The sequence below is a fragment of the Parambassis ranga genome, chromosome 1 (assembly GCF_900634625.1).
Source record: "Parambassis ranga chromosome 1, fParRan2.1, whole genome shotgun sequence".
Taxonomy (NCBI): Eukaryota; Metazoa; Chordata; class Actinopteri; family Ambassidae; genus Parambassis; species Parambassis ranga.
In genome coordinates, this window is record NC_041022.1 from 17,075,549 (window position 1) to 17,090,788 (window position 15,240).

The 15,240-nt window shown below is 40.3% G+C and overlaps 1 protein-coding gene across 5 annotated transcripts; it reads left to right on the forward strand.

Moving 5' to 3' along the window:
- Positions 1 to 1,582: 1,582 nt before the first annotated feature.
- Positions 1,583 to 14,529, forward strand: uso1 (USO1 vesicle transport factor). 5 transcript variants are annotated; one of them, XM_028413297.1, is made up of 27 exons: positions 1,583 to 1,804; positions 2,968 to 3,054; positions 3,744 to 3,808; positions 3,977 to 4,053; positions 4,210 to 4,221; positions 4,488 to 4,541; positions 5,374 to 5,474; positions 5,565 to 5,667; positions 5,765 to 5,820; positions 5,930 to 6,050; positions 6,148 to 6,326; positions 6,441 to 6,581; positions 6,701 to 6,789; positions 6,870 to 7,024; positions 7,130 to 7,335; positions 7,483 to 7,503; positions 9,871 to 9,981; positions 10,242 to 10,360; positions 10,451 to 10,632; positions 10,722 to 10,843; positions 10,939 to 11,077; positions 11,731 to 11,897; positions 12,078 to 12,143; positions 12,269 to 12,367; positions 12,454 to 12,558; positions 12,725 to 12,940; positions 13,726 to 14,529. In XM_028413297.1, exons 1-27 carry the CDS (start codon positions 1,739 to 1,741, stop codon positions 13,801 to 13,803), a joined length of 2,937 nt encoding a protein of 978 aa, XP_028269098.1. In that variant the 5' UTR covers positions 1,583 to 1,738; the 3' UTR covers positions 13,804 to 14,529. The 5 variants fall into 5 exon arrangements, with proteins under 5 accessions (XP_028269098.1, XP_028269106.1, XP_028269115.1 ...); XM_028413305.1 differs by lacking the exon at positions 7,483 to 7,503 and having other exon boundaries at positions 13,726 to 14,528; XM_028413314.1 differs by lacking the exon at positions 4,488 to 4,541 and having other exon boundaries at positions 13,726 to 14,528.
- The last annotated feature ends 711 nt before the right edge of the window (positions 14,530 to 15,240 follow it).

Below are 15,240 nucleotides of genomic sequence, written 5' to 3' on the forward strand. Positions count from 1 at the left end.
AAATATACAGTATTACGTATATGTAAATGATAAAAGTATGTGAACCTTTGCTTTCAGTATCATCTGTGTAACCTTATTAGCTGCTGATCAGTTGTCCCCAACTGCTTGAAGGAATTTTAGCCCATTCTCCAGTATAGAGCAGACACAATCTGAGATGTAGGCGGGGTTCCTCACACAGACTGCCTGCTTCAGATCCTTCCTCTACATTTCAATTAGAATAAGGTCAGAACACTTAAGCTGGTTCTTCTTTAACCTCTCCTTTGTGTAATGACCCACTATTTCTTTCTTTAGATTCAGCTGAAAGACAGATGGCCAGACAGTTCCCTTTAGAATTCATGGTTCCATCAATGATTGTAAGTCATCCTGGCTCAGATGCAGCAGACCATGATGCCACCGCCCTGTTTAACACACAGTATATATCCTTACATTAGGCTTGCCATTTAAACCAAATAATTCTACTCCAAAATATCTTGCCAGCTGCACTCTCACTGCCCACATGAGCTTTTAGCAAACCGCAGATGGGCAGCAGTGTTCTTCTTGGAGAGCAGTGATTTCCTCCTTATAGCGCTGCCATGCATGCCGTGGTTGTTCAGTACTCTGCTGCTGGTGGTGGATTCATGAACATAGTGATAAGTAGCCAATGTGTGAGAGGCTTTTAGCTGCTTACAGGTTACTGTGGATTCTTTAGAGACCTCATGTCTTGTTTTTGAAGTGATATTTGTTGATCAACCCTCCTGGGAAAGGTAACAATGGTCTCGAAGTTCCACCTGTTGTACACACTGTTGTTTGTAGGGGCCTTGTAGGGGCCTGCAGCGATGGTTTTCAAACCTTTACCAACAGCTCTTCTGTTGTCAAAAATCTCCTTTGACTGGGCTGTGATACACACGCACTGATACCTCCAATTTACCCAAAACACCTGAAAAGGACTCCAATGTGGCCTTCCAATGAACTGCTTTGCATAGAGCTTTGCATACTTTTGCCGCTCACAGACAGGTAATATTGGATCATTTTCCTGCAAAAAAGAAAATGCAGAAAATAAAGCATTTCATTTGTGTTTTATTGGCTCTCTTTGTCTACCTTTAGGTTCTTAATGTTCAGTTTCATACTTTTTGTTTTTTTTTCCTTTTATTTGTGTTTTACATGAAGTCACATGTGAAAGGTAATTTAATTTAATTGAAATTTGGTTAAGCATGTCATGTATACAAAACACAAACTGACTTGAAGCATAGGCACAGATCCCTCTATGACACATAACCTTTGAATACGAAAGCAGAAATCATTTAGTTGCTTTTGAGTTTTAGTAGTTCACAACATAAAAACACCCCCTGATAAATAATGAATTTAGAAGCTTATATGTAGCAATTAGCCATAAATCCAAAAACATTCAAAACTATTCCAAGTTTCTAAATATACAATAATCCAATAAAAAGTACATTTAAACTTCCACATTGTTCGTTTTCCACATTTGTAGTTTTCTTATGAAGTATGTATAATTAATGTGTTGTGTTCCCCTTTAAATAACTGGCTCAATCGTCTGCTGATCGGCCACGTATCGCCACGTTTGCGCGCATGCGCACTGCTCACATTTCTGTTCCGGGGTAGGTCAGTGTACACAGTGAAAAATTATCATTGTGCACTGTTCTCTTCGGTCCTTCATTTTTTTTATAACACAGAGCACGGATTTTATTTCTGAAGGGAAAGACGTTTTAAATACGACCCCAAGAGGACGTCTGTAAAGATGAACTTCTTCAGAGGAGTGATGGGTGGACAGGCAGCCGGGCCGCAGCCGTCCGGAGCGGAGACGGTAAGTAACAAGCAATGCTAGCTGCGGCTAGCTAACACATCCCCACCGCACAAACGGAGAACACACACATCTCTAAGAAAACGTTTGCATTTATTCCTCGAGTTATTATTTTTTCCTGAAAAATCATCAGAATTACATATTAAGATACCTGGAAGACACCTAAATTGGTGACAATGAGCTCGTGAGAAGGCTAATTAGCTAACGTAGCAAATCTGTCAGCAGTCACCTGCTGTCTTTGGTGCTGCTGCTATGAATGGGCCATTTAACGAAAGGAAACGGACACTGAGGACTCAGCTGTCACTCGTCCAGTCATTATGATTTTTATATCTTATCTTCATAAGAAACCAAACAATATTCATCACGCGTGATTGATCAGCTAAATACTACAGAAACAGGTCTTCACCATTATTCTTATTATTCCACAGGGCTGCTGCTAACGATGTAGTTAGTACAAGATAACGACTATTTAAATGTGTATTACCACATGCGTACAATTAGTGTTTTGGACTCCTGGCACATAGCAAATTATTTACAACCACCTAAACAAATCTTTGTCTAAGGAATTCTTGTTCTGGTTGTGTAGGGAGACAGCTTGTTACTCCTGCAGAATGCACAAAAGAAAGTGTGCGCTTTTCACTTTGTCACTGTTAGATGTTCTCACTATTAGACTGGATTTAAATATAAACCCAAGTACCACACATCTGTACTGAGTATTTAGAGGTTTTACAGTAATGTAGTCAATGCTGTGGCTGTTTTCCAGAGAAAAAATTGATCACTGCTGTCTTTGCTATTTGTTCAAAGCCTGTTTTTCCTCTTGCTGTAGATCTATGTCACTGTTGACACCTATACCTATAATATTTGACACCTGTTGTCATCATGATAAGACGATATTTAGTTTTTCTAGTAGAATTATCCATATTTTTTCCATGTATGAGGCTTCAAGAAAATTGTAAAATGTGCAAACCTTTATGTGGCAGAAGTGTTTTCTGTGCTTTAGTTTCTGTTCATATCTCCACAACTCGTATGTGTTTTGAGAACATCATTGAGAATATCCCTTGCCTTTATGCATTTTGCATCTTACAAAGAATGTATACAGATATCTCAGCCTACAAACGCTGGCCCATATGTGGATATAATAAGAAATAACAATTCTCCATCAACAGATCCAGAAGTTATGTGACCGTGTTGCCTCTTCAACGCTCCTAGAAGATCGCAGAGATGCTGTGCGGGCTCTTAAATCCCTCTCTAAGGTAAAGCATGATGACAAAGCCATTAAAAACATTTGCAGCCGACATAAACATAGGTTCTGATTTAGAGGGTATACGATGTGTATATGATGTAAACTATAATATTCTTAAACTTAGTATTCAAGGACTGTCCACATTAGCTTTAGCCACTGAGGATATTGCACTGGGGTTTATCTGTCTGTAGACACTGTGACACATTAATGTTTTCAAATATTAAGTGCATTGACCTGTTTTTTTTTAATTAATGGGAACTCCTTACCTTTTTTCTATCCTGTGTTTATGTCATGTAAACAAATGTGGAAGTTTGACTTTTTTTCACCTCGCTCTAATAAGAGTGCGATAAACGGTCACAGATAAGTCTTGCTGTTGTTTAATTCTGCAGACTAATCACTAAATTAGACGTCTACCATGTCGCCTTTTAGTTCTGTACATAGACAGTTTTGTTACCAGCTGACCTGTCAACCATGAGTAATGAGTTTTATTAGGTTTGAATGACGGGCTTAGGAGGCACAGGCTTGCACATTATTACATAGCAGGGCCATGGCTGGGCTGACACACACCCAGATAGATCTGTAGACTTTCTGTATGTTATACAAAGATACCTTGCAAAGGGCATAATAGTTTTTCCGTTACATCTAGACTGAAATCTCTTTATTTCATATTTTCACTGTCTAATGTGTTTCATTTTGTAGAAATACCGTATGGAAGTCGGCACACAGGCAATGGATCACTTGATCAACATACTGCAGACTGACAGGTACAGTATATTGATAATGTAAATGAAATTTCAGCTTTTGTTTTTATAAATTGTAGACATTTTAACAGTGTGGGTTGACGGGTAAAAATTGCAACTTCATTAAATTTAGGTTCTTTAAACACTAAAACACCTTTTGCTAATGTTCCAATTTTCTTCTAAATGCAACAGATCTGACTCTGAAATCCTCGGCTATGCTTTGGACACCCTTTACAACATCATCTGCAATGATGAAGAGGAAGAACAAGGTATGATACAACAGTCATAACTGACTTGAATTTGCACGTGTAAATGAGTCAATTGGACAGCAGTCTGTTTGCATTCCCTTCATCTATACACCTGATTATGACTACTTTATATAAAGAATCTCGTGTCTCTCTTCTCTTCCATGTTTAACCCTACAGATGAATCAGAAGGTAAAACTCTTTGTGCATGATTCCAGCCCCTCAACCCCCAGCAGCCCTCACAAGTCATGTCTTTGGATGGGATGTGGGAAAGGAGTACATTAATTTCGCGCACACAAATTGTTAGAATCTGACAAACTATGAGCCTTTATTGTGCTTGTTGTCATGGCATGTTTTATATCAGATCCACTCAGCTGAAGCTGCACTTCTTCAGAGTGTTTGGATGAATGCTAGGTTTTGAGTGAGGCTTATACTTCCTCTTCCCCCTGCCCTCGCAGATGCAGTAACCCCTCTCCCTGTCTCAGGGAAGCATAAGAATGTGTCTATGCCTGGTCAGTACTGAAAACAAGCTCTGTGTTGCTACAGAATAACTAGATGACTAACTTCACTTAAGGCAGTTAAGCACCAGAAAAGCAAGGGAAAGGTTGGGTGGTAACAAAGATGCTTCACTAATATCATCATGGCGCTGTCTGTTAATTTGTCATTCCTCCTTTCTGTCATTGTTTCCCTTACATATTAATATGTAATTATTGTTGTTGTAAATGTGCACTTACACTATGTATATATTGAGTTTAGGCTGCCACTTCACCTATGTTGTAAGACATTTGTTATGTTCATTTATTATTTGTAACAGATCTGTACACACAAACACAAAGAAATGGTCTGACTACAATACCCAGGCTTTATCCCGCTGTCTGTATGCCATTATTACTATGAATTCTTATTAGTGGAGCAAATATGCAAACAAAAAAAGCTCATGAAAGTTTACCCAAACCATTTGGTCCAAAAGCAGTTAGTTATATTTCAGTTCTTTCACATAACACTGACACGTCCAGCTCATCCCAAATTAAATGATTATAACCTTGTATATGGAGTAGAAGTGGTAGTTTGAGTTTACCCTCTAATTTAGTTTTTTGTCTGTCTGTCTGTATCTGTGTGTATTCTTTTTATTTTTCCCACAAAGTTTGTTCACAAGCATCACCCTGAGCATGTTGGTCACAAGTCACCAGTGACTTCACCCCATGAGAAGTTCAGTTTTTATTGTCATTGCTGTGTAACTCGGGTTGATGCTATGAACACACTTCTTTGTTCCCCAGATAAAAAGCTGTTCTTTTGTAGTATATGAATAAGAAACTAATTTCAGCTTTCAATTTCTTTTCGTAGATGAAAATGCTCAGAAGCTGTCGGATGACCTGGGTGCCCAGTTTACAGAAACGTTCATCCAGGACCCGGAGCATATAACGCTGCTTCTCACTCTGTTGGAGGTGCTGAACTGTTTATCAGTTTATTTAGTCTGTGTTACAATATTTGTGTCAACTGCTGCTTGAATTGTTAATGCGTTGGTATGATTTTAGGAGTTTGATTTCCACGTACGCTGGCCTGGGGTGAAGTTGCTCACAGCTCTCCTGAAGAACCAAGGAGTCCAGCTCCAGGGTATCATTCTGGTCAGCCCCATGGGTGAGATTCTTCTCTACATTAAATTAAACATGTTTTGGCATGTCAGCATTTTTAAGCTTTATTTGCATGGACCCTAATGCACCATCATCTTATACAGGTGTGTCCAGATTGATGGATCTTTTAGCTGACTCAAGAGAAGTAATTCGCAATGATGTGAGTATATTTCTCTGCTGTTATGGAATAAACAATGTTTAAAATCCCCTGAAATGATGTTGTATTCAGGTCTTTGTAACATCCTACTTAATCTTTCTGCTACCAACAGGGATTGCTGTTGCTTCAGCAACTAACTAAAGGCAACGCAGCAATTCAGAAAATTGTGGCATTTGAAAACGCATTTGAGCGTCTTTTAGACATCATCACAGAAGAGGGCAGCAGTGATGGAGGTAAAATGTTTAGCGATGCCTATGTCTTATGAAGCACTTATGTTAATGTATTTTCCTGTTCCAAAATATATGAATAAGATTATTTTCCTGTGTGCAGGTATTGTGGTGGAGGATTGTTTGCTGCTGCTGCTCAACTTGTTAAAGAATAACAGCTCCAACCAGAACTTCTTCAAGGAGGGCTCCTACATCCAGAGAATGAAGCCCTGGTTTGAAGTTGGAGATGATAATTCTGGCTGGTCTGCACAGAAAGTCACCAATCTCCACCTCATGCTGCAGGTAACACATGGCAGCAATGCTAGATTGTTGAATGAATGCAATGTCTTCACTAATGTTGAAAAAAAAAAACCAATATGAACTTGTTTCAAATTTTAAACACTGTTTCTCTCCTAGCTGGTGCGTGTGATGGTGTCTCCAGTGAACTCACCCGGAGCTACAGCCAGCTGTCAAAAGTCCATGTACCAGTGTGGCCTGCTTCAGCAACTGTGTACCATTCTCATGGCCACTGGTGTTCCTGCTGACATTCTCACTGAGGTAACTGCAAGAAGACCCAGAAGTAGTCTGGCATTAGGGTTAATGTACCGAAGCCAAAGAAACTCTGCATCGAACATCCAGGGTTCAGCTCTGACTCAAATCTGTCTGCTATTTTTCAGACCATTAACACTGTTTCAGAGGTTATCAGGGGCTCGCAGATCAATCAGGACTATTTTGCTTCGGTCAATGCCCCTTCAAACCCACCAAGGTAAGACATCTCCGGTCAACCTAGATGACAAAACAGCCACAATTATCCGAGAGTAAATCTTATTCTTTGTTTCCCCACAGACCAGCCATCGTAGTGCTGCTCATGTCCATGGTGAATGAAAGACAACCCTTTGTGCTGCGCTGTGCAGTCCTGTATTGCTTCCAGTGTTTCCTCTACAAAAACCAGAAAGGCCAGGGGGAGATCGTGGCTACACTGCTGCCCTCCACGATTGATGGTCTGTTACAATCAATATTTCCAATGATTCAGATGAAAGAGATAAATTGCACTTCATGTGTGTTTTGGTAAGTGGCGTTTTAATAGCTTGCTCTTTCTTCCTCAGCCAATTCAATCTCAGCAGGCCAGCTGCTGTGTGGAGGCCTGTTCTCAGCAGACTCTCTCTCCAATTGGTGCGCTGCTGTGGCATTAGCTCACGCCCTGCAGGACAATCTCAACCAGAAGGAGCAGCTGCTGAGGGTTCAGCTTGCCACGAGCCTAGGCAAGCCTCCTGTCTCCCTGCTGCAGCAGTGCACCAACATCCTGTCCCAGGTAGGACAACAACTGTTAAATGCACGGACATGCTGGGTAGTATAGGTTTAGGTGTAACAACGGGAGTGTTTTTAGGTGGACAAGGGTAAACTCTGAATTGTCAACCACGGTGAAGAAAACAGTGTTACAATATTGTGGTTTTTTTAGGGTGATAAGATCGTCCGGCGGGTGAGTAAAGAGTGTGTGTATGGTGTCTCTGTTTTGAGTGTTTGGGTGGCACCTGTTATGGTTATGTTTGCTTTGGCATTGGTAGTAGGGGTCTCGATGGCCCACTTGTTGGGGATCTTGCTTCCCTTTAACCATTTACTACCCCTTCCTTGTCCCTAACTGAATCCCATGAGTTGTTTCTCATTAAGGTGACACACAGGTGCACTCCTCCTCACATATCCAGGTACTATCCACTAGTGGATTGTGGAGGAAGTACACAAGTGGACACCTGAAACAGGCTGAGCGAAAGGGTCACAAAAATGTTTTTAGTTGTTTAATATTTACTGATATCATCTAACACCTGCTTTAAACTTTGAGCCCTTATCTGTCTGTTCAGGAAGTGTGTGCTGCAGCAGTTTCGGGCCTTTTTCTCTGCGTTTTTCACTGTTGTTTGTCTTGTTCTGTTTTTTTTACATGTACTTGTGTACAAATACAGACTTGCAGATGTTTTTCTCTTTGGGTTCAGGGTTTTTCTGAAATAATAGTTTAGCATAGTTTTAGACTTTATCCAATCTTACCAGTGTTCTCTATTCAAATATCTTTTCAGAGGCTGTGCATGTTTTTTTGTTTCATTGGAGTTTCTGGAAGTCTATGACAGTTAAATAAATTGAGCAAAAAGGCTCCATACTGAATGCAGGTCAGACAAAAAAGCATCTAAACAAACTCAAAAACAACCAAACCCAAACAGAAATGTTATGCAAAGTGTTAACATTGCCCTAATTTTGCCACGAAACCCTTGGATCTTGCTAGTTAACAATGAGACTGCACATATATATGATGTGGATTCATTTCCATCAGTAAGTGATGGATCACCTGAGGAAACTGGGTGAGGAGCTCAGAGGGCGGGCTGTTGTTCAGGCTTCTGAACGAGTTGTTTTTAGTCTTGTCTGTAGATGTACTTCAAGCATGTGTTCCTGGTAGGAGACCGGATTCAGTCACTTGCTCTTTGGCTTGACAAGTCCACCAGCTGGTCGGTTAGGTTGTTTATAATTACCGTATTTTTTTTTTTTTTTGGGGGGGGGGGGGGGGATTTGATGGGTTTCATTCATGAAGATATATAATAGGAGTATTTTGAGTTAAGAAATAAAGGGTGGGTGGTCTTGCAGTACTTTTTTTTTTTTATATATATACCGTATACACGAGTCCATTCCACAGTCACACATGCAGGTACTTGTACGTCCCAGAGGACAGGCCAGTGTTAAATTAACACCTGTGGTCATTTCTTTTCTTTTTTTCCTCCTCATTTTTGCATTCTGTCACAATTGGAGACTAAAGCCGAAAAGGTGATTTTGTAAGTTTTTGTAGTTTGGAATGCTAATGAATTTTTTTACCCATGCCTTCATTGCTCAGACCTCAATTATTACTCATGATCGAGGACTCCTCCTCCTAAAGCATGTTGTGCATTAAGTGTTAATGCACCTGCTGTTCAGCAGCCTTCCGCAATGCTTCAGATGATACAAACTTTATTCACCTTTGCACTTTGGCTATCGCTGTTTTACTTTTTGTTATCATCATCATGCATTTCAACTCCATGAAAATCATGTTTACTTTTCTACAGCTGATTAAGATAAATTAACTTTTGGCTATAGTTAGTTAAATATATCATTTGAAAGCTCTTTCTTATGGAAAAAAAAATCAGGTTGGGTTCTGTTTCTCAAAGCTGTTTTCATGGAAATATACATTTTTTTTTCTTTTTTTGTTTCCTAAAGCATATTTAGCGTGTTCTGCTTTGCATGTGCTGCTGATCACTGGAAATATAGCTTTAGTTGTAATTTCATGGTATTTACTCAAATATTGTAAACTGGTCCCAGAATGTAAAGATGCTTTTTAGAACATTGATATCTTATCACATGATTGCATGTTCTGGTCAGTCTAACATGTTGAAATGTCTGAATGTTTTGGCTTTGACCTGGATTTTTGTTAACATATTAACTTCTAATAGTACTAATGGTTGATGTGATGCAAAGTGCTTTGCATTGATCGATTGTCATCTGAATATCTATTGGAAAACCAAATGCATTATTTTTTTATTCCGATAGTTAAATTAGATTAATTCTAGGAGGTATTACTGTTGACATTTTTTAAGTCACAAACTATAATTTTTAAAAACTTCTTATTATCCTTTGTTACAGTCAACACATGTGAGTTGTTGTTGACTAAGGAATGATATCTTTAATAACCCTGGGTAAATTCGTTCTAAAGTCTTCTTCAGAAGTAGTCTACAGTATTCCACAATTACCATCTGCCTTTGTTACTGTTCCTCCTGTCATTGTTACTCTTCAGATGTTGATGTTTCTGTGATTTGTTTTTTTTTTTTTAATTCTTTAGGGCAGTAAAGTCCAGACCCGAGTAGGACTCCTCATGCTGCTGTGTACATGGATCAGTAACTGTCCCATTGCTGTCACACACTTTCTACACAATCAGGAAAATGTTCCATTTGTATCCTTAAAACAGTTTGAGCCATGTGTTCACCTGACTCTTCATTAGTCCCTCTGCTTCCTTCCATCATACTATACTTTGATTGCAGCTAAATTCAACTACTATTAGTAAAATAGGCTAATAGACTATACAAGTTTTCTGTGGGAACTTTATAATTAATATTAATATAATTAATATTCACCACTTTGAGATTAAAAGGCGTTTGAGTCTGAAGCCTGACTGTTGCTGATGATGATTCCTTGACCCTGCTCCTCCCGCAGCTGACTGCTCAGATCTCAGAGAACCTGGGTGAGGATGAAAGGCTGGTGCAGGGCCTGTGTGCGCTGCTACTCGGCATCTGTATCTATTACAATGATAATTCACTGGAAAACTACACCAAGTAAGTAACACAGAAAACAGGTCAGCACGATAAGACTTTAAAACCCCCGTGTACAGGCTGCTGTCATGCTGAAAAATCTGTCCTCTGCAGAGAAAAGCTAAAGCAGCTGATTGAGAAGCGCATTGGAAAAGAAAACTTTGTTGAGAAGCTGGGGTTCATCACCAAACACGAGCTGTATTCACGGGCAGCTCAGAAGCCGCAGCCCATATTCCCTTCTCCAGAACAGATGCTCTTTGACCATGAGTTCACCAAGCTGGTCAAAGAACTGGAAGGTCAGTCACAGACCTCAGTAATTGGTCAGATTATCCTAACTTTCAATGGATTTTTGATCCATGGATATTGCTCTGTCTGCTGCACACAGGTGTGATTACAAAAGCAGTTCACAAGTCCAGTGAGGAGGAGAAGAAGGAAGAGGAGGTGAAGAAGACGTTAGAGCAACACGACAACATTGTAACGCAGTACAAAGAGCTCATCAGAGAGCAGGTAGATGGACCCAACAAACTGACACGGTACACACAAGTGGGGCCATTTTCACTCTTCGTCTGTATGTGATGTTTTATTTTGTCTGTGATTTTCAGGACGCTCAGATCCAGGAGCTGAAAGAACAGGTAGCATCCATGACATCTCAGAACGAACAGCTGCAGACTACAATCACCCAGCAGCTGTCCCAGATCCAGCAGCACAAAGACCAGTATAACATCCTTAAGCTGAAACTAGGTGGGTTCAACTGTTGATATAGAATTTATTTATTTGTGCTGTGGTGACTACATGCACATTTCAATCCTATGTTAATGTTTTCGTAGTTTGTGACATCACTCCAGCTGTTGTGACAGTGTTTTACTGCTTCATTGCTCAGATATGGATCAACTGTGTTATGGAGCGATGTCCCTAGATAGAGTTTTACAACAGCTTGTATGAGATATCACATGCACAACAGGTTTTGAAGCACTAGTTCATTTTTAACACAGCTGGAAAAGTGACAGTTCTGAAATATGTGACACTTTCTTGCGAGATTTCAGGATTTAATGTGTTGAGTGAGATTTCGACCGGCCATTAAAAAGCAGAAAAACTAATTTGTTGTAAGCAAATCCACACTAAATTCTGGATAAAGCCAGATTAGTGGCTCTTTTTGCTAAAGGTGTCCCATCAATGGCTCTCTACTCTAATTTCAGAAGTCATTTTTTGAATATGAGTCTGACACACTGAATCAGTGTCTACAATGCCATATCTGAGAGTTGTAGCTAGTGGATAAAATGTTATTCTTAACTACATGAATGGCCAAGATTAAACTGAAACCAAGTGCAAACAAAGCATTTACCCGTAAAATGATAAATGATGTGTATGTGCTTGTGTTGTGGTTGTTAATTTAGGTAAGGAGAACCAGAGTCAGTCCAACAGCCAGGGAGACACCTCTCAGGTGAACGGGCTCCAGACAGAAGAGCTTTCCCAGCTCAGAGAGGAGGTGGAGGAGCTCCGCAAGCAACACACACTTCTGCAGACTCAACTCGGTGACAAAGACGCACTTATCAACACCCTGGTTAGTAGATTTTGTGTGTGTGGTTGTTGGTATGTGTCGGCATGATTGAATTCAAATCACAATGACCCTTCAAGTACAACAAGGAAAAAGGAGTGATCTGAAGCTGTTTTGGCAAATGTTGACTCTGATGATGTCTGTGCATCAGTTAATGTCTCGGTCTTACACTTTGTTTAACTTCAGAGGTCTGCACCTGTACAGTCAGCAGAGGCTCCAGCTGGAGGACCAGACCACACAGAACTGCTTCAGGTTGGATAAAAAATACATCTAACATCGCCTCACCTGCCTTTAAATCTTTAATCAAAAGAGTGTTTGTTGTTTTCAAATTTGAATTGTGTGTTTTTATTTTTTAATAAATGTATACTCTGTTTCAGGAGCTGGAGGCTTTAAGAGGTCAAGTTCAGTCCCAGTCAGACGAAATCACCCAGCTAAAAACAGAGAGACAGGACCTGCTCAGAAGAGCTGAAGCTGGGGTAACAAATAATCAGAAAAATATGACATCAGTGTAGCATACATGAATAAGTATTAAATTAATGATCCTCTTTATGCTTTCCCTCAGTCCTCTGACACAGTATCCAGCAGTGATGGTTCATTAGACTCCACCAAGATGGCAGAACTAGAGAGCAGATTGTCTCAGTCGTCTGTGCTGACAGAGAGATTGAAGGTGTGTGAAAATATCTGTGTGTGACTCTAAACACTGTACCTCCATTCTTATTTAAGTGTTTTCCCCCTAAGTTTATCATTTGTTTTGAAGAATCCTAGTATCCATCATCTGCACTTATTATTTTTTCTTATTATTGTCTGTCCCTTCTTCCTCCTCTGTGGCTCAGGAGGAGGCAAAGAGCCTGTCACAAAGGCGGGCGGAGCTGGAGCAGCAGCTGGCTTCAGCCACAAGCACAGTGGCCATTCTGCAGGCAGAGAAGACAAAGCTCCAGGGTGAGGTCCAAGAATCCAAGAAGGAGCAGGACGATTTGCTGATGTTGCTGGCTGACCAGGACCATAAGATCCACAGTCTGAAACAGAGACTCAAAGACCTTGGAGAGACGGTAAGAAAACTAATTATGGTGAAGTGCTTTCCACAGAGAGAAGACACACGTGTCGGTATATTTTGTGAACCATCTGAACATTTATTGATCTGTTTCTCCACAATTTCTGTGGAGAAACAATCAAAACATCTCAGTGGTGAAAACGGCTTCTCGGGCTTCTCATTAGAATCTGTCTGGAGTCCACAGGTTTTGAGCAAACATGTAATGGGGTAGTACAGTAGTTTACAGCAGTATTGCTGCAAGGCCAGTGTTTGCTCTCTTAATTTAGATATTGTGGAAGCAGCAAGAGAGGGCCATGGATTTCCTTTTTGAACTAAAACATTATATTGTTTAATTTGATGGCATTGTGCACTCAGATTTTCCCTGTTGAAACTACAGATTCTGACTTTGTTGTGGGTGCTTTAAGCCAAATTCACCGGGACTGTCCAGCCTTCGCCAAGGAAATACAGACATCATGGGTTGAGATGTCATTTAAAAAGAAATTAATATCCTTAAAAAAATCTCAGATTGAAAGGGACGCTGATGTAGGAGTAGCCAGGACATGACAAATGAGGAGTTGTGATTTTCAGTGCTGTTCAACTGCACTATATCAAGTACAAGGTCAGAAGAGGTTGATTTAGGAGTTGCCTGGACCCAGCATTAGGTAGTGGTCTGTAGTGGTTCATAGTAGTAGACGTAGCAGTGGTTTTCATATTGGATAAGCTACAAAGTCATGTTCTCGATGCTGACCACTCAGCTCTGTTCCATCTGTTTGCCTTAGTTAGACTGTGACCCTTTCCTTACAGGTGGAAGATGAAGATGACCTTGATGCCAGAGACCAGACAGATGATGATGAAGAGGAGGATGATGAAGATGAGGACTAGAGAAAAACACTGAAAGAAGACAGATTGGAATTTTTCTGCCAGCAAAGAAGAAAAGACTTTTCAGAAACGGCTGAGAAACGGAGGAATAGGACTAATGTGGAAGCAGTTTCTCTTCCTAGCTGCTGCGCTGTCTCCATTTTTCTTTACGCCCCTCTTTACATGTTCATGTTAGTTTCTGGACATGTTTTCGTTCAGTTTTTCATGACAGCTAAGAGATTTAAACCTGTCAGTGCATTCATCTCTGCTGCGTTCACCATCAGTTTGCGATGGATTTTACCAGTCTTGTGTTCATGGTCATGTATTGTTATATAGTTTCTAATCACACACAAAAAAGTTTGGAATTTAAAATGTAGCAATCATGCCATAGGTTGTGTCTGTGAGCTTGTCAGGCCTCCTTTCCCCCCTTGCACTGGTGCTCTCACCACTATAATGCACCTGCAGCATGTCACTGTGCTTCGCTGTGAGTCTGTCCGCCTTCACGCCCCATCATCAGTTCAGCGTTACAGCATTTAACACTCACTATAACGACTGCTCTACAATATGCTGCAAAACACTGACAAGACAAAAAACATGTAAAGACAAAAAAATATTTTTGCAACTTTTTGTCCAGTACTGGCATCCAGCTTCTGTATGATATTGTGTAACTTATCAATTTAAGAGCCACATTCAAATGAATAAAGAATCTATCTGTATGCTTGTATGGAGGAATAATTGTAGATATATTAAATTTTACTAAATCCACAATGAGACTTGTGTTTGTATTGTAACAGACCTGCCAACATGTACGCTTTTCTCAAACTCTGAACACAGTTAGTGTAGTTAGTGGAGTTCAGTCTAACTGAGCAACAGTGACAACAGGAGCTCTGGATCACATACAGGTGAGCACCAGTAGCTTTATAAAGCCAAGGTCACCAAAGTGCTTTACAATAAAACACAAAAGAGAATAAAACACAGATTTAAAGGGCAGTAACATGGCCCAGAGCAGTACTGGAAGTCAGCCGTGTAGGTGGTGAAAAAAAGGGAGACAGCACAGTTCCTTGAGGAACCCCAGTGTTGCTGGTCAGGGTGTCAGACACACAGCTCTGCAGTCTCACAAACTGTGGTCAGCCTGTCGGCTAGTCCTCAATCCACGAGACCAGGGGAGCATCCACCTGCATCTTCTCTAACTTAGTCCTCAACAGTCTCAGGTGGATGCTGTTGAAGTCAGAAGAGAAGTCAAAGAACATGACCCCCGCTGTGTAGTTCAGTGTGTTCAGGGCAGAGTATGCCCTCTGCATTATCTTGTAATGCTTGTATTTTAACACATGGGGGCAGAAAACACCTTGAAATAAAGATGTGCACCAAACCTCACACACAAAATACTTAAAATTATAACGTTACAAACATAAGTGTATCACCGCAACTGAAATAATACTGCACAGCTGAATTTATCTGCAT

Bases quoted from the DNA above. Each gene is read 5' to 3' on its own strand.
- uso1 (XM_028413297.1), top strand. From the start codon at position 1,739: ATGAACTTCTTCAGAGGAGTGATGGGTGGACAGGCAGCCGGGCCGCAG. The intron at 7,025-7,129 runs GTCTGTTACAAT...TTTCTTCCTCAG, and splicing joins GCTGCCCTCCACGATTGATG to CCAATTCAATCTCAGCAGGC. The intron at 10,633-10,721 runs GTCAGTCACAGA...TGCTGCACACAG, and splicing joins GCTGGTCAAAGAACTGGAAG to GTGTGATTACAAAAGCAGTT.